We start from the raw sequence: 19,539 nt of genomic DNA on the forward strand, positions 1-19,539 counted from the left end.
GAGTAGATTTGAAAGTGCAAATCCGTGCCTTCGAGGGTTTGGGCGATTTAGATGGGCGGCTATCTACCGTTGTTCTCAACAGTATCGTGCAACAGCTTCTAGACTCGAGAGACGAAAAAGCTGCAACACGTTTTATGCTAGCATTCGATCTTCCTGGTGGACGTGGTCGAGATCCCACGGGATCTGGCAGTACCACCGAGCTCGCTGGCGAGCAACCCCCCGATTCCTTGTCAACGCGCACCCCCATAGACACCCCCGCTGTAAAGCCCAATGCCGTTACTTTCTCGATTCTATTGCACTACATGGCAAGAGAAGGCAAACTTTTTCGCATGCTCAAACTCCTAGACCACATGAAACGGGCTGGTGTCCATCCAGATCCCCACATTCTAGCAGCGCTCATTCGAGGATATCTGGCTGCAGGTCATAGTCGCGAAGCCCTTAGCGTTGTTGCAGTGATGCTGGATATGCGATCTCCTGCTGCTGCTGGGACCTTCTGTAGCATGATGCAGGTGCAGCCGCTAACAACACTCCCGGTTGACGTCCAGGATGTTCCCTTGACGGCGCATATATTCAATGCACTAATGAGTGGATTACTTGACGTCATGGGTCTCAAAGCGATGCGAGATATCTTGCGCACGATGCGTGCCGTTGGGATTAGTCCCGATAGTCACACAGTAGAAATTCTTATGAATTTCCTTGAACGAGCACAAGGATCTAGTCCACGTCAATTGATACGCGTGCTTCGTTCATTTTCATCACCTTCGCTTCGACCCACCATCCGACACATCCACATCATCCTGCGGAGCATCCTTCGTCGCGAGAAATTCATATTTCACAGTTGCGGGTGGGACGCGACTGCCGCCAAGTTCTCTAAGAAGCGCAAGTACAACACCAAGTCTCCCGAGGGACCTATTCTGGACACCACCGAGCACTATCATCCTACCGCCGGTCTCAAACTTCCTCGTCGTTCACGGTTGAAATCCTGGTTCAGACCGATCCTACAGTCTGTTTCCCGGCAGGCCATTCAAAGCGATCGTGCGACCATTGCACTAAGGTTGAAACATGAAGCGGTTGCTAGGTCTGACATGGGGCCCTCTCAAACTGTTTTTCGAAACATGTTGGATCAAGGGCTTCACCCAACCATCCACCATTATTCAACGCTCATGGACGGGTATGCGAAGATGGGTGACATCCGAGGCGCTAAACAGGTGCTTCGAGATGCACTTGAGGCTGGCATCCAGCCGAATGCAATAATGTACACCATTCTCGTCAACGGCTATGGTCGCCGGGGAAAACCGGAGGAAGCTATGCGGGCTTTCCGTGCAATGATTCGTGCTGGTATTGTTCCCGATGTACCCTCCATCGACGCAGTTGCCCACGCATATTTTGCTGTGGGAGCATATTCAGTAGCAAGACGGGTGCTACGCGAAATGTGGGCTCAAATTCAGCCGTTTCCTCCCGAGCTGGAACACGCCACTCTCCGCACACTAGCCGTGACGTTTCGCTCCCATAGTTTGAACCCGGAGCATGGGAGACACAAATTGTCCAAGCGTCAGCAACGGCTGCTGTACTGGAAGATGAGAGCGATCAAAACAGAGTGGATGCGATTTGAGCAGTGGACGGGGTCCCGCCCACTCTCCGGTGGGATTGATAGACAAGTTGGGTATCCACATAAAGAGGAATAGGAACCACTCGTTTATACAAGTTGGGATGTTCATAACGCAACGCGATTAATACATACTGCATACAGAATATCCATAAAATGAGATATGAGATGAAGAGACCCTAGCGAGCATGTGCAAACTTAGCATCTAGCAGTCGGAGTGCTTCTCTGACACCATCTGCATTCACCTCCCGCATTCTTCGACGTCCACACTCGATCAACACCTCTTGCGGAACAAGCCTTGGTGGCGAGGACTGCTCTCTTTGCTTTTGATGGTACCGCTCATGTGGATCCGTCAGTAGCACCGAATGATGATCTGGTGCTGTGGATCCACCCTGACGAGAGTATCCTGCCATGGGTGCGCTACGTTCAGGTGTGATGGATCCTGGCGCCGGGGATAATACCACCCGTGAGCCTGTGCACTTGGATCTACGAGCAACCACTTCAGCTAATAGTGACAGATCTGCGAACGCGACATTTGGGTGCGACTTGAGCTGACGCCAAGCATCGTCGGTCGGTATCGACGTGTCAGCGCGAGGAGGATTCGTGGACGAAATCATAGGTGCTATGCCACAAGACCCGCACTTCGTAATGTCACCACAGCAACCACCAACGACAATCTTGTCGGATTGGTTAGTTCGTACAGGGCAGTCGATGCATGGTGATGTCGAATTGACGGAGTGCCCAATTGCCTGGCAGAACGCCTTGCCGAAAGCGTCGTCCGAACATGCCAAGCAATTAGCAGGGTCACCTGAACATTTGGCGGATGACGATGGGACTGAAATTGGAGTCACAGAGAAGACTGGGTTTATGGTCTGACCCTGCGTTCTTCGACGTATCGGTACAGGCGCTTGGTATGCCGGGAGGTTCTCGAGAATGTTCATTTGCGAAGACGTAGGTGCTCCAAGCGGCGCGGGTTGATCCATAGGTGACATGATGGCAGGATGATCATGTTCCGGTTTGAGTGACATGTGGCTTAAATTAGTGTCAGTGGCGGCTTGCTGCATGGCCATTTCCCTGCAAACGCAAGGAACCTCTGGAGTACACAATACACATCGGAAAGAATCCTCTGGATCTTGAGGATCTAGTGCTGGGACAGGCTCTGACGGAGGGTAGTTGAGCATGTGTGTGAGTGATGGTGGGGGTGTGGGAAAAAGTCCTGAACGACTTTCGTGGCCTGTCGAGGAGAAGCTGGGGGCGGTTCCGTCATCAGGAGAGGAAGCCATTGAAGTGGATGGAGGGCTATAAGAGGCAAAATGAAGGCCCTGTGGGGAGTCGGTCGCCTCGGCATCCATCTTCGCTCGCTTGTTGCTGTTGCGAAGAGATCGCTCGGGAGACATGCTAGGTGACACGACCCCAACATTCTCCCTATTCCTCTTTCTGTCTCCATCATTTGACTCTGCATCCCACTCGAGACGAGCGATTTTTTCCTTCAGCATTTGATTCTCCTTTCGGAGCTCCTCGTTCTCGTCCTTCATTTTCTTCGCAATGTTCTGGAGTGCGACATTACGTTCTATCTCTCCCTGTTCGTAAGAGTGAAGGCGAGCTTGTAGCTCAGCAAGCTGGGACTGCTTGCGCTCGCGAAAGGCACGTTGGGCGGCTCTGAAATAGGATTAAGCATACTGTATCACAGAAGACTACTTAACTCCTCACCTATTTTGAACACGCCTACCTGCGGACTCCGAGTCCTGCAATCACTGTCAACAATATGAAGCGCACTGAAATAGTGAAATACTTGCTTCATCATCCTTCGGTGCTGGAGGGCCTGCAGAACTCTCCTTCTTGGGCTTTCGCCCGGGCTTGGGTTTAGCTGGGATCACCCACTCCTTTGAGGCTACAAATGGTTTCGTTGGGACGATGTAGCTCACAATCACAGATCAAGCTTACCTGTTGCCCATAGCGTGGCGTTCGAGGAAGAGGCTGCCAGTGACACGGGGGACGGTCCTATAGGTACCATGCTTGAAAATGAGCGCCAGCCGAATGACAAGGGGTCGTCAAGCAGATGGCTGAAGAGGATGGGAGAGGGGAGGATATTAATTCTAAGCGTTTTTGTCCGATATCGAACAGAACTTGTGCTTAGCGTCAGAGTCAAGCTCGAGGAAGAATTGAATGTTAGATTAGATACTGGATCGGTTTCTCGGTGGACGATTCCGAGAAGAACCCAATTGAATGGTAACACAGAACCCTCGACGGAACACCGCCTTTGGACAACCCCATGGACGAAGATAACTGACTAGGGCATGGGAAAACAACGTGTATGCATGCGACTAAATACAACCTCAACAACGGAGCAATCACTCTACGACCTCCTCCTCGGTTTGCTCAATAACCTCATCAACCCACTCCTCAATCTCTTCCTTTTCCTCTTCGTGGTGTTCGCCATTGAGTTTTTGTCCCCGACTCCGCTTCTCTTCTATGATATCCCGCTTGCACCGCGCGCGCCATGCGTTCCATTCGTCAAGGAGGCGCTTACGATGAGCGATAAGCTCAGCACTGACATTGCTTTCCTCCGCAGCGTCTTCCTCGTCGAACGCACGGCTGTACTCCCGCAGATTCTTGCGAATCAGCCGCTGTTGCTCCTTTGTAAGGAGACTGCGGGGCCGCGGTCTCCAGATGAATTGCTTGAAGCGATCAAGGATGTGCTTTTCTAATTCTTGTCCCCGGAAGTCCCAAATAGCGTAGCCGTTTTCGAGCTGTGTAACACAGAAACAATGAGCACAGCACATTACTAGCCAAGTGTGACAGACCGTGTGCCTCCATGCGCTTGCACTGGTAGCCAAGTATCGCCCACTTGGATCCCACTCCACATCAGTTACACCATAATGATCGGCAGAACCAAGTTGTTGAATGCCGCTGCCCCATTCTTCTTTTACGTTTTGGCCTTCTCGGCGTTCTTCGGTGCTGAAATCGAGGTCCCAGAACTCGAGTTCGGACTTCGTCGATGAACCAACTGTCGCAAGAACTACATGTCTGCCTCGAGGAGACCAACGTATCGTGTTACTAGTCCTTGATGTAAGTGTGCCTGTGTATACAAAAAGTTGAAAGACAAAGCCCGACCAATGTTAACAGGACGTACGTAGCAGTTTGAAATCATTCTTGGCACGATCCAGCTGGTAGAAGCCAATGTCGGTTTTTATTGTAATTCCAGGCCCAGGGTTACCGAGGTTTGGATCATTGCTTGACACAATAGCAAATCGTTCCCCTTTAGGCTCCCAAGAGAAGTCCGTCACTGTGTCTATATGACATATGAGTGAACGATCCAGCAAGGTCAGGGGTTTCTGTACCTTTCAACTCGACAACTTCAACGGGATAGTCTTTCTCGCGGACTCGGAAAATCTCCAGATTGCAGAAAATAGATTTCTTGGTCTTCGTATGACGGTCAACCTTGACACAAAGGAAGTCACCCTGGTTTTGCCAATGAAGCTTACACTATAACATTGATCTTCAATAAAGGACCAATCACAGAAAAGATGGACAACACCAACCTCTGTGACATTGAATAAGTTCTTTTGTCGTAGCACAGTGCGAGTCGGGAAACTAATGAGAGTCACTCGCGCAGGTTGATTGGCAACTTCAGGCGTCCAGTAAGCAAGCATGTTCTCCCTTTTCTTGGCACCTTTCTCGGCTTTCACGGTCTTCTCCACGTCTTCTTTGTCCTTATCTCCGTGAGGGCACCATTCAAAGTCAACAACCCCCTCAATTTTTAGACTCTTTTTGTCGTGAAGACCCATGGTTGGTAACTCGTAGACACTGATCTGCTGCCCTGGTGTTACACGAGCGACGAACTTATCATCGGAACTCCACTTTAATGCAGGCCACTGCATTTGTTTTTTCATCGCTGGATCCTCGTTCTCGTAAGCCGCGGTGGGAAACGTGCGAAGTAGTTGACCGGATTTGATATCCCAGACGGCAATGTTATTACCCTCGTCCTCGGGAGAAAAGAATTCAGGGCCTTGAGGGAGGTTGGCAGGGACTGAGATAGGATCATGTGACCAAGTGACGAGGTAATTTTCGCATGGAGAAAAATCAATCAACTTGACGAGAGGGTGCGCAAACCGATGCTGGGGTTCCCATGATGGTCCACCCCATAGGCGGACACCCTGGCGAAAAAGTGTAGCGAAGTATGTACCAAGGGGTGACCATGAGGCGTAGAGTTCTGTCCAATTCTGTCAAGATATTTAGTGGATGCAATGATGACCGGGACGGGCACATGCCTTTTTCGCATAGGCAACTTCACATTGCGAGGGCTTCCCGTGCCAGTGGATTTCTACGTCATCACCCCGGTAAGTCACGTACTGATCACGTCCTTGAGAATCAGCGAGCCATGCCCGAAGATGTTCCTTTAGCAAGGGTGAGTCCGATGTCTTGATCGAGGTAGAGAGGCCAAACCTTTGGACGGTATTCCTCTACCGCGGGTTCGATGTATGTCTCGTCAATGTTGGCATAGCGCTCAATGTCGGTGAATCGATTGATACGGAAAGTGTGCTTGGTGTCAAAGGGATGTCCGTTCATTGCGCTGGCCGCAAAGGCAGCCGCATCTGGGTTCCCAAGGTCAACAAAGACAAAGCTACCATACTTTAGGTCTCAGAAGTCTAACAGAAGGGCTAGGGCGAGCGTACCCTTTAGTTTTTCCTGCATTGTCGTCCCATGGTACGAAAATGTCATCAGGCTTTATCACAGCCCCTCTTCTGGAAAACTCCTTGGAAATCTTTGCGAGTAACTTGTCGAGCTTAGACTTGTCGATGACAGGCACGCCGTCGACCACTATTACACTGTCGAAGCCATCGTCAAAGTCCACTCGGTATCTAAGCGGGAGAAAATAAGTGGAAGTTCAATTGAAAGTGCAAGAAGTCCGCACTTGTCTTCGATGTCTGAAAAATCAAGTTCATCATCGATAGGGTTGTGCGAAGTGCCGTTAGGACTGGCCATTTTGTCGTGCTCGCTGTTCTCGTCGGCAACGAAGTCTGCCTTCAGAAAAATAAAGTTTAAGCGGAGTATCCTTGCTTGCGTGAATTACATAATTACGATAACGTTAACTGGTTGAATCATTGAGCCTCATCTTAGCTAGCTTGACATTTCAAAAAATCGGATCCTTTCAGATCTTTATACTTATGGTGCCTCAGGCCTCAGGCAGCGGCCATCAATGATGGTTTCGGTTGATTGTTCACTGTTCATACTCTGAGCAAGGCAGCACAGTCGATCTTGGAGTGCTAGTGCAATTTGCACCTGGAGGCACAAACGTGCTCTGGACGAATGCACATCTACGAGACACGTTCTATATGTTCCCATTGACACAATTGATTGGGGCGTTCAGGCCTCTGACAGGCCTATGACCATCCTGATTTAGGATGTATGTGCATTGTGATTCATGCCAAGCGTTGAGCGCGCTAAATATGTGACTTACAGTGATCTTCCAGAGCTTCACTATTGTAGCACGTGTATCCACTTATAAAATGATCGCTCTACGAAATGAGCCGCGGGACCTTAAGCTTCATATCTCTCCCACCAACTTATTATCTTCCAGGCATCCTCAGCATGTCTGTCGAGAAAGATGTCAATTCCATTGATGAGAAGGAAAGGAAGGCTGGTGACCTTCGCAAGGTCACTGCAAGGACCTACGAAGCGGAACTAAAGGCCACAGCACATGACCTCAATAAAAAAGAGTCGCTCAGTGCATATTTCACCATCCTGGCCGCGGGTTTTGGTTTGATCAGTGACGGTTGTAGGTTTTGGCTTTAGACCGCAGATAACAGCTAGTCACCTGATTTATCGCAGACCAAAATAATCTGATGACGATGAGCAACGTTCGTCAGCGTCATGCAGTCATAAGAAAGTTCCTGACTTGATCTTCTAGGTAATCTTCAAGCAATTATACCCAAAAGACTACACATCTATTGTGTCCACTCGGGTCTCGAATGCCTTGCTAGTTGGTGAGCGGTAGTGCTAGTAGGAACGTGACGCCTGCTGCCTCAGGCTGCACATACTAATTTCGAAATTCAAAAGGTGCTGTAATTGGTCAGATATTTGTGGGTTTGATTTGCGACAGAGTGGGACGCAAAGTCGCCCTTGTCTCAACAACCTTACTGATTGTCGTTGGTGCTACCCTTGGTACTGCGGCTCACGGTGCCCATGGAAGTGCTCAGGGATTGTTTTGGTTCTTGACTTTCGCTCGAGGCATCACGGGTATTGTATGTATTTTTTCCATGCTACATGCTACATTCTTCATTCTCAGTTTTGTTAGGGCGTTGGTGGTGAATATCCTGCTTCTTCCACGAGTGCTAGCGAAGCTGCGAACGAGACGGCACTGAACAATCGCGGTCCAGGTTAGTTTGTATCATTTATCCGAAGTATGTATGGCCTTAAGAAGTGAACAGTCTTCATCATGGTCACAAACTTTGTTCTATCTGTGCGTATGCTCATGCTGTTTTAACGGAAATCTCAACAATCTGAATTAGTTTGGCGGCCCCCTCGCTGTATCGGTGTTTCTGATTGTCCTATCGGCTGCTGGAGAGAATCATCTTGAGACCGTCTGGCGCGTGTGCTTTGGAATTGGCATATTGCTCCCCTTGACTGTATTTTTCTTCCGTCTTCGGATGCTGAGCTCGAAGCTGTACCGCAAGGGTGCCATCAAACGTATGCACAAGTTTGCTTTGATATCCTTTGTTTTCAATTTGATTTTAGGTCACGTACCATATGCACTTGTATTCAAGCGTTATTGGCGAGAGCTGATTGGAACTTGTGGGGCTTGGTGAGTCGTGCTCGGATCAAAAGAACTTGTTAGTGTCTCATCCTAGAACCAGGTTCCTTTACGATTTTGTGAGCCAGATGTAACGATTGTGCTTTTCGCAAACTCTCACATTTTTCTCGCTCAGGTCACATTCCCTAACGGTGTCTTCTCGGGTACCATTATCTCAAGCGTTATCCACAACGGCGATATAAAGCAGACGGCAGAATGGCAACTTCTTCTCGGAGTAATCGCCCTCCCTGGTGTTTTTGCGGGTGCCTATCTCTGTAATAGACTGGGTCGAAGAAACACGGTGGGCAATGCCACTTTGATCATGAGCGCACACCGATTTGTATCTAGATGATGCTCGGCTTCTCTGGATACCTCTTGTTTGGCCTAATCATTGGACTGGCTTACAACAAGATAACGAAAATTATACCATTATTCGTCATTTTGTGGGCTATTTCATTTGATCCCGCTTGTCTCTCATTGACAGCTTCCCATAGCTATGGGCTTATGCAATCGGTCGGAAACATGGTATCTGTGCAATCTTATGAGCCAGCGACGTTTTATCTCAAATTTCATCCCTTAGGGACCCGGTGATATGCTGGGTCTAACGAGCTCCGAGTCATATGCGACTCCGATCCGGTACGTCATTAATGGCAAATAGGTTATCCGATGTAAAGTACAGACCAGTTAACAGCGGCACCTGCTACGGCCTATCTGCCGCCATTGGGAAGACTGGAGCAGCCGTTGGCACTCAGGCTTTTACTCCAATACAGAACAACCTGGGTAAACAGTGCGTTAACTTTTCCTCGATGTGAATCCATTCCTTGAACTGCCTTTGAAGATGGACATTCATTATCGCCGCTATTTGTGGCGTAGCTGGTGTTCTGATCACGTATTTCTGCATCCCAGACATGACTGGGGTTGACCTTGCCGAAGAGGACACCAAATTCATGAAATACCTCGCTGATAATGGTTGGGAAGGCGAGGTAGGTGAGGGTGATGAGAAGGGGATGTTCGCAGACCACGACATCGCTAAAGCTGGTTCTGCTGAAGAGCTCTAAAGGCATACTTGAATTTATTACTTCAAGTTAGCGGTGTTTTCGTGTTAAGGGGTGTTTTCGTGTTAAGTATGAATGTATAGTCACGTGGTCTATGTATGCTTCCGACGCGAACCTAGTAGTTGGTTTTCTACCACTGGGCTTTCTTTTTTGAATGTCGTATCCGCTACTACGGACATCGCGTTCTCTGTGCTCATCGTGTCTACGTTGGCGGCGTCACAGACTCTACTCGTCACAGGCAGCGTTAGCGACCTCGATTGTTCCAACAAGCAACCTTCAGCAGACAGAAACACTATCTGCTGGACCTAGTAATGGGTTAACAAAGACAACGCCGCAAAAGCGGGCCCAAGCCCCTGGGGAAGCAAAGACAGGGCTGCTGGTTGAGAATGAAACACCCTCACAGTCTCGAAATCCGCTAGAGCCGACTCGCGTCGACCTTTACCTCGCCTCAATACACGCTGCTGGCTTGGAACCAACCTTGGATGACATAGAGCGCTGCAGACCTAAGAGACACTCCTCACCGGAGTCTTTTAAATATGCGGAAGAGTACAATAATCTCTTGGACACACTCTGTCGGTCCTTCAGCAAGGACCAGCTACGGAAGTTTACAGAGTTGTATAACCTCGACCCTATATGGACACGTAGCTCCAGACGGAAAGTGGAATATGCGGAATCCATTATGGAGAAGCAGTGGAACTGGCCCTCCCTGAAGGAAATCGAGAGAAGGCAGAGGGATAAGACAGAGGTTGTCGTCAAGAGTTAGTTTTGTTCTGCATACTGTTCCCATGCTGACCTGACTTCCGTAGCATTCTCTGTCAACCCCAGTCAACTCTTTCTCATTCTTGGGAAAGGTAGAGTCTACTCAAGTTACGATATTCCATTTGTAATGACAAATCTCCAGATGGTGCCGACTTACTACAGCTTTCCATGCAGTATAACGTCCACATTTCACTGGCTTCTAATCCACTTGCCTTGCGAGTGGAGGGATTGAGAGGCAAAATGAAACGACTCACGGAGCATTTGAGTGAATTGAAAAAGGTAAGTTGCCGAGCTTCATGCCAGTGATAGAAAACTCACCTGCCCCGAGGGTATCATTGATGAAATCGTTGAGCTGCCTTCAAAACGACCTATTCGTCAGGATCTGGTCCAACGTATATCACGTCTTGCTGGTGCTTATGTGGAGAATCTTGGTCACAAGGGCAAGGCAGGTTGTATTGCCTGTCATCCAAGCAAGTATTAAAAATGTCTTTAGATCAGGATTTGTGCGAAAGACACAGAAAAAATGGACGCTGCAAAACGGCTTGCTCTCCGTGCTTCAACGGAGGTTAGCTACTTCATTATATGAATGGTGGTAATCATGCTGGACTGATAGATGGCTTAGACTCAAGGTGACAATTCTTCACCCCTCCTTTGCTATGTGCCAGCAAAGGCAAAGCTCGAGCATTCCGTAGCGCCTTCCTTCATGCCGCACACGTACTCTGTCTACCCTTTCCTCTCTCCTCGGTCATTACCTTGGACGATGGTGAAAGGTGGATCTTTCCGGGTTCGCAGAGTTGCAGATTGGCTCGGTGCTGCTGCCATTGAAGACACAACGAAGACAGGTGGCTTGTCGGGAGGGCAAGGAAAAGTGGTAACAAAAACTGAGTTAGTTTTTTCCCAAGTCAGTCTGAGTTTTCTACTGACGATTTCTCGAAGGGAAACCACAGACCTTGAGGCACTTCTCCTGAGTGCTCCAATGACCCATGGTCACGAAAGGCTTGTCTCTGCCTCGTAAGTACTCGTTAGATCAAGGGCACTGTTTCTGACACCACCCAAGCTTTGGACACATCATCCTTGGGTCTGTATCACCGACCGGACATAGCGTCCTTAGTCCCCCATTAAAGGGAAATTGGACGTTATCAAAAATTCTCAAATGGTTGCACACTTCAAATACTCCACTTGCATTCGTTCCCAGGTGTGTCTATTGATGCTACAGTCATTACAACTATGTACTAATCGGAGCTTCCAGTCCCCCTGCTACATTATTGAATTCACCACCTTCCAATCAAAAAGTCATTCATCGCGTTTTGTATCGCACGCTTCCAGAGTCACAGCTTGAGAAGAGTCTTCATCAGCAACTAATCAAACTAGAATTGGAGTTCTCGATGTCAGATACGGCTGTCTCCAAAGCGGCAGGACTTGAGTACGGTGACTCAGATCGCGGATTGGCTGGTGACTTTACATCGGAACTCGATATCAATCATAACCCTTCATATTCCCTGGAATATTGGCAGGGTTCAGAAGGACCTTCGACATACGCAGAGCCGAATCCTCCAGAGGTGGTTGTCGACGTTTCCGAAGCAACCTGCCTCGAAGGTGTTGAATCCACGTTGGATGTCATGATGCCTGATCGGTTCGTTAATTCTCAAGTCTAGTATGATATGAACTAATTTTAGGATAGTCCAATGGATGTCCAATTCACTGTATTTGAACATACAAATGTTTGTGCAGGTGACCAACCTCCGCTGCTTGTTGATTATGCGAAGCAGCTTCGCCATTTGTGCGCTTCTTTCAATCATACTTTTCGAACTTGGTCTCACCCGTCCGATCATTGACAGCTTAACGTCTCAAGACCGTGAAGCGATTCAACCACAGCCACCAGCTACACTCAACTTTCGCGGTCGAACCTACTTCCTTCAGACTAGTTTAAGTGTGCGCAAGGTTACCGAGACAACTCAGCTGTCAACGGGTGCTAGTGGAAACATGGAGCAGTCTGTTTCTGCGCGAGTCATAACAGAAAGCATGTTGGACTTGGAGAGCAACCAGAAGTTTACAACTTGTCAGGTGTGTGACAATCCGATTTCAATTTACGGTGAGCTTATTCGTGAACTAGGTGACGCTTGATGATTCTGCAGGTCGTGAAGCTTGGACTCGATTCCTCGCATCGTGTGACCTTATCAGCACCGTTTCAATCCCTGCTCAGGGTCTGCTCCCAGTCCCTTAACTTACCACCTTTGTATACACTAAACACAATAATCGATGCTCTCAAGTCATGGATGAGATGAATGAGATGGGCGTTGCATGAAATCGATTGGGGTACAGTGGTAAACTGGTCACCCTCATCTTCGCTTTTTGTTTGCCTTGTCTCTCCGTTTTTTGGCGCGTGTCTGATTAACAGTAAGTTTCTGCAAGATCGACGGACATGAAGGATTCACCTCTTTTCTCATCCTTGCATCGACCATAACATAACGCCCCTTGACGCCTTTTGGTCTCCCTTGGACTCCCTTGTGAGCACCCTTCGCAACCACCACTTTCGCTTCCTTTTTCTGGTTTGCTTTGGCAGTTCCTTTACGCATAAGCTTCTCTATCTGCTTTGCCTTCTCGCGCTCGGTCATGTCTGACGTATCATTCACACCTTCTGCCTTTTTCATCGCCTTCTCTAGCCGCTGTGTTGCCCGTAGTTTCTTCCTCCCCTTGGCCTCTGCGACCTTCTTGATTGGACGTGCATCCAGTGCGCGTTGACGTGTTCGCAGAGCAGCAATAGCTTCCTTGGTCACGGGGATATTCGGCCTGTAATGTTTTCCCTCATCATCCAAGAACCACGACGGTAAGCCGTCTTTTGCGTTAAGAGAATAACGGTTGAATCCGTCATTAAGAAGGTGCGTTTTGGTAGTTTGGCGATTTACTAATCGCTGAGCAATGGACACAGCTTCCACCGTAGTTAGGCCATACTCTGGAACATTGGTCAGACTGTTTATCGAGAATGTCAGGTGGGCATTGCACGAACTTTCAATATGTTCTTTCTTAGCCTCATCCTGATTTTCGCCCTCAGCGTCCCACATTTCAATGTCATCGTCGTCCCGCTGGGGCACAACTTCAAAGTCGCCATCCGATGAAACAGCAGACTAAGGGATTTCATGAGCATGGAACTTAAATGAGTGATTTGGGACGTACATCATCCTGCCATTCTTCCTCGCCACCATCATGTTGCACCGATGTCATGTCTACATCCTCCCCTTCTTCACCATCCTCTATATCATCAAGCCCTTCTACACCACCAAAAAGCTCTTGGCTGAACCATACCTGGGAAGCACGACCGCCTGCAGTTGGCTCCTCTAGCTTCGTCACGAGCTTGACCTTCTTGTTTGACTTTATTTCTGTTGCTTGAGGTCTTCTCCTCTTTCGACCTGGTGTCTCGGGTTCCTCATTGTCACTTTCGTCCGAGGAATCGTCATCGCCCCCCTTTGCGGCCTCCATTTGATCCCAACCGCCTTCCTCGTCGCTTTCACTATCCTCGCCTTCCTGAATTCCGCCCCATTCCTCCAGGATTCCGTTCCTCTTTCTCGCTTCTCTGGCCTTGAATTTTCCGTCGCGCTCCTGCTGTTTCTCTCGGTAAGCATCGTATAGGTCATCCATTTCTGCCTCAAGTTGTGATGCCTTTCGATGCCTTTCTTCCTCAGAATCGAGGACCTCATCCTCTTCATCGTCTACTGCCGCCAACTCATCTTCGTCTTCATCCTCCGGCGTGTCTTCGTCCACCCGTATAATCCCAATTCCACCTTTGTTTCTTAACTGCCTTTCAGTGCCCGTCAAATCGAAAATGTCTTCTTGGCCCATTCCTAGTGAAGCGTCGATTTGCTCGAGACCGATATCTAATGGGGCGGTCATTTGAAGCTGCATTCGTTGAATTGTCTTGGTCTTAATCTCATTTGCACGACGACGTTCACGTTTGGTACGCGCAGCTGCCTCGACGTTCAATCTTTCGAGCTAATACAAGAGTCAGAACGATAAAACGCCATAGCCCCAGAAGACAGACCTCGTCTCGAATCTGCTGCTCTTCATCAACTTCATCGGTGATCTCGACAGTTTCTATAACATCCTGAGCGTCCTTCGCCTTCACGTCTAAGCCGATCTGTGGGTAAATGTGAGCGGCCGTAGCAAGTTATACAAAATGGCACCACTGACTTCTTGACGAAGTGCAGACCGCCACCTGAGCAGATTCTTAAAATCTCCCTTGCCGAGCACCTTCAAATCCTCGCAGCTTGCCTGAACTTCGGAAGTAGTGATATCAAGCTGCAACCACCTGAAGAACATGTCAAAACAGCGTGACAGAGGACAAATGATCTTACTCTTTTTCCTCTTGCAACTCAAAAGTTATCTTGTTGACCAGTCCGAGCACAGCTATTGGGTCAGCACCCCGAACGAAGTCACTTGCAGTAGCCTTTTTGAACAAAAGGTAGTCCCCGTCATCGTAACCATCACGTTTCCGACGCTTCTTTTCAGGTTGAAACACATTTGCTTGTGCATTGTTTGCAGAGGTACCTTTGTCTGTACCAGATGCAATAGTAGTAGACAGGTCCTTAAAAACATGTTTGGGGTCCAGAAACTTGGGATCGATGTGTTTGGGTGCAAGGAAGTCCCGGCAGACTACGAAAATCTCAGCAGACACATTTCTATCTCCATGTAAATAATGAAAACGACTACCAGAATAAAAAAAGACACACCTAGATGACGGGGGTTTTGTAGCTTCTACCTTTCCAAATAACTGGTTGAAGACCCAAATGAGATTGTTGTAGTCGACACTTCGGAAAACTTTGGTGACAAACGTCCCGCCTTTGACGAGAAAATCCACGGCAAGTTTTAAACTCATCAGCACAAGCTCCGATTGGCTGTATGCGTCCTGCACCCATGCAGTACCGACGTTCGGTGCACCATCATGAAGAACAACATCTGCCTTCCAATCCTTGAGCTCGCTACGAATGAGGTTACGACACTGCGTAGTGGTTATGTCTGCAGCGAACGTGACAACACGAGGTATAGGTTTAATTGGTACAAGGTCCACGCCTACAGAGTGAAATGAAAGAATTAAGAGAGGGATATTCAAGTATCTGTAAATCACTCACCGACGATGACACTATTCGCAGGCATGTACTTGCTAGCAACCTGTAGCCAACCTCCAGGTGCCGCGCACAAATCGATACAGCATCGGGCTGATTCGAGGAAGGTGTATTTTTTGTTCAATTGAATTAGCTTGAAGGCTGACCGCGCACGGTAACCCTGTTCTCTAGATGCAATGTGTTAGATAATGTGATTTTCTGATCTTCTAGGGAATGCGTACTTTGCAAGCTTGTAATACTTGTCAAGCCGACCCTTTCCTGTCTTTTTCTGTGCTTTACCCATGGCTAGCTGCAAGCAGTTACACAGCCAGATCCTAAGGACGAAGATGGTTTTTTTTGCAATAGACGTTCGGTAGCAATATAACACTAAGTTGTATGCATTGATTACATCACCACTTAGCACGCTTGACTGTGGTCAACACTCTCTGCAACTCTGGTATATATCGCCCATCTCAGCACTTATAACTCTTCGAAATGTCATTTCCCAACTCGTCTACGCCACTTCTTCCGCGAGCTTCGAGTTTTGTAACACCCGCTCTCCTCTGGAGGTCAGGAGCTATCCTTGGTTAGCTATTTTCGCACAGCTTGGTGACATGATCTGAAATTTGAATCACGTCTGTCGTGTGGTGCTTGCTGTTCAGCTGCTACAGGAATGATTGCTGGCGCATTTGGCTCCCATGCTTTGAAGCGCAGGCCAGGAATCACGCCCGAAGGCTTATCCGCTTGGGGAACGGCGTCTCATTACGCGGTTCGCAACTGCTCCTCATACTTGACTTGTTTCTAATGAGCGCAAAGATATTCAATGGCCTGGCCTTGTTTGTACTCTCGATGCATCCTCGATTTTCGACGCACAAATTTGCTGGCCCTGCTATAGCAGGAGGAGGTTTTGTCTTCTCTGGCTCTATCATGGCACTTGTTCTGTGGAAGTGCGGGATATCTCTTATAAATCATGTTCGTGCTCTAATATTTCCATGCCGCAGATTGAAGTTCCTTGGACCTATCACTCCCATGGGTGGTTTAGCTATGATTGCCGGGTGAGCCGAACACGAATAACAACACTTCCAGTACACGCTCACGTTATTTCATTGGCTAGGTACATTACCCTGGCACTCTAGATCAGCCATTCCTTATTAGAATGTTCCTAAGCCGTGGACCATCCGTCCCATCATGGTCGTGCGTCAGTTCAGTATATGACACTTTAGAAACATGCAGGGATTTGCGCAATGCATATTACTTTTTCCCACTCTGGTGGTGCAGGATGAACCTTTTCCTGCTGTTGACAACTGTCAATACACTCACTTCCGTTTCCTTAGGTTCGTGTCATTGCAGTCATTTCCAGCCGTAGCATAAGTGCGTTTTCAATGTTTGCCTTGGAGTAGGCTTAATTGGTTTGTCATCCAAATTACTGGTGCGGTTCTAGCCTGTCATTTCCAAATTTGCGATCCAGGATAGTCGTGAGTATCGAGAAGGGGCACTAGAGCTTTGTATTCACTATACCTCTTTGCACGCCTGCTCCGCGGGGTCTGTTAATTAAGCTCTGAACTCCCATTAGTAACGCGAAATTCAGTGTCACGTGATGGTCGCGTTGAGGACGTGTCAGCTCCGCTTGAAATGTGAGAAATAATTGTACCGAGTACATCCATCATCATCCATTTTCACAGCCTGTGTAGACCCCTCCCCGTGATATCCCCTGCCATCCCGCCCACAGCCGCACACGTCGATATTTAATCATCTTGGTTTAAGACACCGCCAGAAGTCTTTTTTACGCGTGAGTACTCGTTTTGTCGAGTACAATATGTATAGCGCTTAAAAGTGACAATCGATACACATAGCCTAGCAGTCACCTGCCATGTCAGACACGCGACCCACTCTAAGCACCTCGCTTTCATTTACTGGCACATCATCTACGAACGCAACTCGCGCTCCAAAGCGACGTTTGACGTCTACTTCAGACCTTCCTTTTTTCACGCCTGCCGCCACATCATTTAAGCCAAAGCCCTATACACCAAATGGCTCTTCGGTTCCCGTCCCGCCCCCGCCCAAATTGCAATCTGCTGTACGGACGCATTCAGCGTCATCTCTAGTTCAACATATGCCAATGATGGATCCCTCCCCGTCTGACCCGAATATCGTTTTTCTTCATCCGCCGTTCGTTGCCTTTCCAAACGCTCACCTGTATCCGGAAGGCCTCTCCTACTCTTTGATGGCTGCGAATCCGGATTGGTTCTTGGAACAGAACGATTTTGTCAACGGTTCATCAAACAATCCAGATGCAATTCCTTATCCTCCGCAGCTCGAACCGCCCAGAGGATGGTGCCCAGCCAAGAAAAAGGATCTCAAGGCTTTGGGTCCTGATGGCTGGCCCGAAGGGGAAGAGCCAAGGCTGCGTTGCACGTTCTGCAGGAGAACGTACGCAGGGGTCAATGCAAAGAGCATGTGGAGGCGACATGTGTATGAGAAACACAAGATTGCCATGTCGAATCGTCGTGAGGGACATGATCGCACACGTGGTGGCCGCGGATCTGGCAGTAAGCTTATATCTGAGGTTGCATCCCTATAACTGAGTTGTTCTCACTTCAGGGGAACGAAATAACCATCACGACAAGGAAAATTATACAGATGATCGTCGAGGCTCCAGGGGACCAGACTACAAATCCAGGAAGTCAGCAACCGGAGGGTCAACCTTGTCCTCAAGGAATAGCGTAACACCTACCCCAGACCCAGAGGATGATGATGATGATGCAGATGATGATGATTATCATATGCCCTCTGCGCCTTTCATTAAACAGAATGAGTTCCCTGCCCTTTCGTCTCCTCCTGTCCTCAAGCACGCAAGGCCGTTGGACGAGGAGGTCACTCTGACAGATTCCTATGATTCGCGGGCAAGTCAAGCTGATGATACGAATGCGTCTCCAAAAACATCAAGCTTTGTCGTTCCCATGTCTCCTTACGACCCAACATTGACACCATCGTTCCGCCACTCTCCACCGCGCCTTCCTTCAGACCAGCCCTGGCGCTTCCCGAGTCCCAGCCACCCCCTACATTCGGGGGCGAGGGAATTTTGCCTATCTATGCTCGCTCGTGCCACTCCTGCTACGAAAGGTTCCTCCGCCATTGACTCAAGTTCCCCAAGCACTGGTACGACGAGCGTCATGAATACCCCATGCAGTACTACATTCCGCGGAAAAACGTTTGGCGACCTTAGCAGCATATTCACCGAAGGAAGCTCTCCTATCATCTTCAGACCTTCACCACGCCACCTTTTTTCTGATAGTCGTTCACCAGTGCCAGTTTTTGCTCGCCTTGACTTCCGCAAACGCTTGAATGACTCTCCGCTCGGTGGTGGTTTACGTCGCAAGAGTCATGACCGAAAAAAAACTGCTATGAGCAACTCCTTTGACTTGCAGGGCGGCTGGCTTTCTGACAACTCGCTCTCATCTTCGGTGAGCAGCTTGAGCAGTGGAGCAATACCAAGTCCTACCCGCCTAACCAGCGATGATCCCTTTGGGAGCCCATTCAAGCCGCTTGAGTCTAATTTGCGACACCCGCCCGAAAAGAGGATCATATCACCACCTCGATCTAGTCCAGACGCGGAAAGCCCAGTGATGAGACATTTCCGTCTACCGGACAAGGGAATGTCAAAATCCAATGACGACGGCCTCATTGGTCTAGGCATTGGGCTGATGGCACCATTTGATCTTTCTACCTCCCATGTTTCTCATCGCGAAGCAGAGGAGAATGATGAAGCGGAAGTTGAGGGAGTGTTGATGGATGTCTCTGATGATTTGGCACCACCATCAAAGAAACGCAGGGTGACATTTGGTTAGCCTGAGTAATCTTGTTTGTTCCACCAGTTTTCGATCCGCTTTGCCTTTGTATGTCGTTATCTGAATGGTTTTCGCTATTTATCAGCTCCAGAATTTCTCATTTGGCTTTGGCAATTGTTTCAGACCTGTACACCCGTGTTTTGATGCACACCCTACCTTACTTGTATACTGTTTTACCTTGACATGTATTTGTTTCCGAGGCCGGTTCTAAAGAACGAAACCCAAAGCTAGGGTTTCCTATTGGCCGGATTGTCTCGGGAGCGGAATATCAAATATAATTGCTATTAATATTGGCCAAGATTTTGCTCAAAAATCTCTGCCCAATCAACGAATAAAATGCAGTTCATTTGGTGTTTCATTGGCTGCCAACACATGAGGAAAC

The 19,539-nt window shown here is 48.6% G+C and overlaps 8 protein-coding genes across 8 annotated transcripts; 5 read left to right on the forward strand and 3 right to left on the reverse strand.

Annotated features, from left to right (window-relative positions):
* Positions 1-5: 5 nt before the first annotated feature.
* DEU56DRAFT_747698 (uncharacterized protein) lies at positions 6-1,685 on the forward strand (the record flags this gene model as incomplete). The annotated part of the gene is made up of 1 exon (XM_041349293.1): positions 6-1,685. A coding segment is annotated over one exon (1,680 nt), but the record flags the coding sequence as incomplete, so codon positions are not given.
* Positions 1,686-1,703: 18 nt separating this feature from the next.
* On the reverse strand, positions 1,704-3,894 carry DEU56DRAFT_837849 (uncharacterized protein). Its single transcript, XM_041354857.1, has 4 exons — positions 3,551-3,894; positions 3,403-3,497; positions 3,317-3,351; positions 1,704-3,265 (listed from the first exon to the last, which is right to left on the reverse strand). Exons 1-4 carry the CDS (start codon positions 3,618-3,620, stop codon positions 1,786-1,788), a joined length of 1,680 nt encoding a protein of 559 aa, XP_041202181.1. The 5' UTR covers positions 3,621-3,894; the 3' UTR covers positions 1,704-1,785.
* Positions 3,895-6,663, reverse strand: DEU56DRAFT_895368 (translation initiation factor eIF-3b). The gene is made up of 8 exons (XM_041356384.1): positions 6,522-6,663; positions 6,283-6,468; positions 6,053-6,230; positions 5,878-6,003; positions 5,149-5,829; positions 4,948-5,092; positions 4,740-4,898; positions 3,895-4,685 (listed from the first exon to the last, which is right to left on the reverse strand). Exons 1-8 carry the CDS (start codon positions 6,590-6,592, stop codon positions 3,958-3,960), a joined length of 2,274 nt encoding a protein of 757 aa, XP_041202182.1. The 5' UTR covers positions 6,593-6,663; the 3' UTR covers positions 3,895-3,957.
* A 70-nt stretch (positions 6,664-6,733) lies between these two features.
* Positions 6,734-9,568, forward strand: DEU56DRAFT_837860 (major facilitator superfamily domain-containing protein). The gene is made up of 16 exons (XM_041354858.1): positions 6,734-7,013; positions 7,070-7,385; positions 7,439-7,467; positions 7,518-7,593; positions 7,667-7,851; positions 7,905-7,986; positions 8,038-8,069; positions 8,119-8,296; positions 8,345-8,411; positions 8,464-8,479; positions 8,536-8,700; positions 8,748-8,842; positions 8,894-8,924; positions 8,980-9,035; positions 9,091-9,186; positions 9,238-9,568. The coding sequence occupies exons 2-16, from the start codon at positions 7,133-7,135 to the stop codon at positions 9,455-9,457; spliced, it is 1,581 nt and encodes a 526-aa protein (XP_041202183.1). The 5' UTR covers positions 6,734-7,013; positions 7,070-7,132; the 3' UTR covers positions 9,458-9,568.
* On the forward strand, positions 9,411-12,635 carry DEU56DRAFT_140884 (uncharacterized protein). The gene is made up of 12 exons (XM_041344741.1): positions 9,411-10,212; positions 10,261-10,305; positions 10,356-10,492; positions 10,542-10,658; positions 10,707-10,778; positions 10,836-11,098; positions 11,150-11,224; positions 11,271-11,408; positions 11,463-11,846; positions 11,895-11,993; positions 12,052-12,277; positions 12,327-12,635. The coding sequence occupies exons 1-12, from the start codon at positions 9,609-9,611 to the stop codon at positions 12,435-12,437; spliced, it is 2,271 nt and encodes a 756-aa protein (XP_041202184.1). The 5' UTR covers positions 9,411-9,608; the 3' UTR covers positions 12,438-12,635.
* DEU56DRAFT_895377 (Spb1 C-terminal domain-containing protein) lies at positions 12,258-15,663 on the reverse strand. The gene is made up of 10 exons (XM_041356385.1): positions 15,552-15,663; positions 15,337-15,497; positions 14,938-15,277; positions 14,563-14,886; positions 14,399-14,516; positions 14,250-14,345; positions 13,388-14,200; positions 13,221-13,338; positions 12,649-13,166; positions 12,258-12,600 (listed from the first exon to the last, which is right to left on the reverse strand). Exons 1-10 carry the CDS (start codon positions 15,611-15,613, stop codon positions 12,553-12,555), a joined length of 2,598 nt encoding a protein of 865 aa, XP_041202185.1. The 5' UTR covers positions 15,614-15,663; the 3' UTR covers positions 12,258-12,552.
* Positions 15,664-15,734: 71 nt separating this feature from the next.
* On the forward strand, positions 15,735-16,727 carry DEU56DRAFT_837869 (uncharacterized protein). The gene is made up of 5 exons (XM_041354859.1): positions 15,735-15,895; positions 15,972-16,078; positions 16,126-16,256; positions 16,311-16,364; positions 16,424-16,727. Exons 1-5 carry the CDS (start codon positions 15,805-15,807, stop codon positions 16,443-16,445), a joined length of 405 nt encoding a protein of 134 aa, XP_041202186.1. The 5' UTR covers positions 15,735-15,804; the 3' UTR covers positions 16,446-16,727.
* A 159-nt stretch (positions 16,728-16,886) lies between these two features.
* DEU56DRAFT_141031 (uncharacterized protein) lies at positions 16,887-19,455 on the forward strand. Its single transcript, XM_041344742.1, has 2 exons — positions 16,887-17,858; positions 17,911-19,455. The coding sequence occupies exons 1-2, from the start codon at positions 17,180-17,182 to the stop codon at positions 19,155-19,157; spliced, it is 1,926 nt and encodes a 641-aa protein (XP_041202187.1). The 5' UTR covers positions 16,887-17,179; the 3' UTR covers positions 19,158-19,455.
* Positions 19,456-19,539: the final 84 nt, after the last annotated feature.

Source organism: Suillus clintonianus (assembly GCF_016758775.1).
Source record: "Suillus clintonianus strain FC179 chromosome Unknown DEU56scaffold_145, whole genome shotgun sequence".
Classification (NCBI taxonomy): Eukaryota; Fungi; Basidiomycota; class Agaricomycetes; order Boletales; family Suillaceae; genus Suillus; species Suillus clintonianus.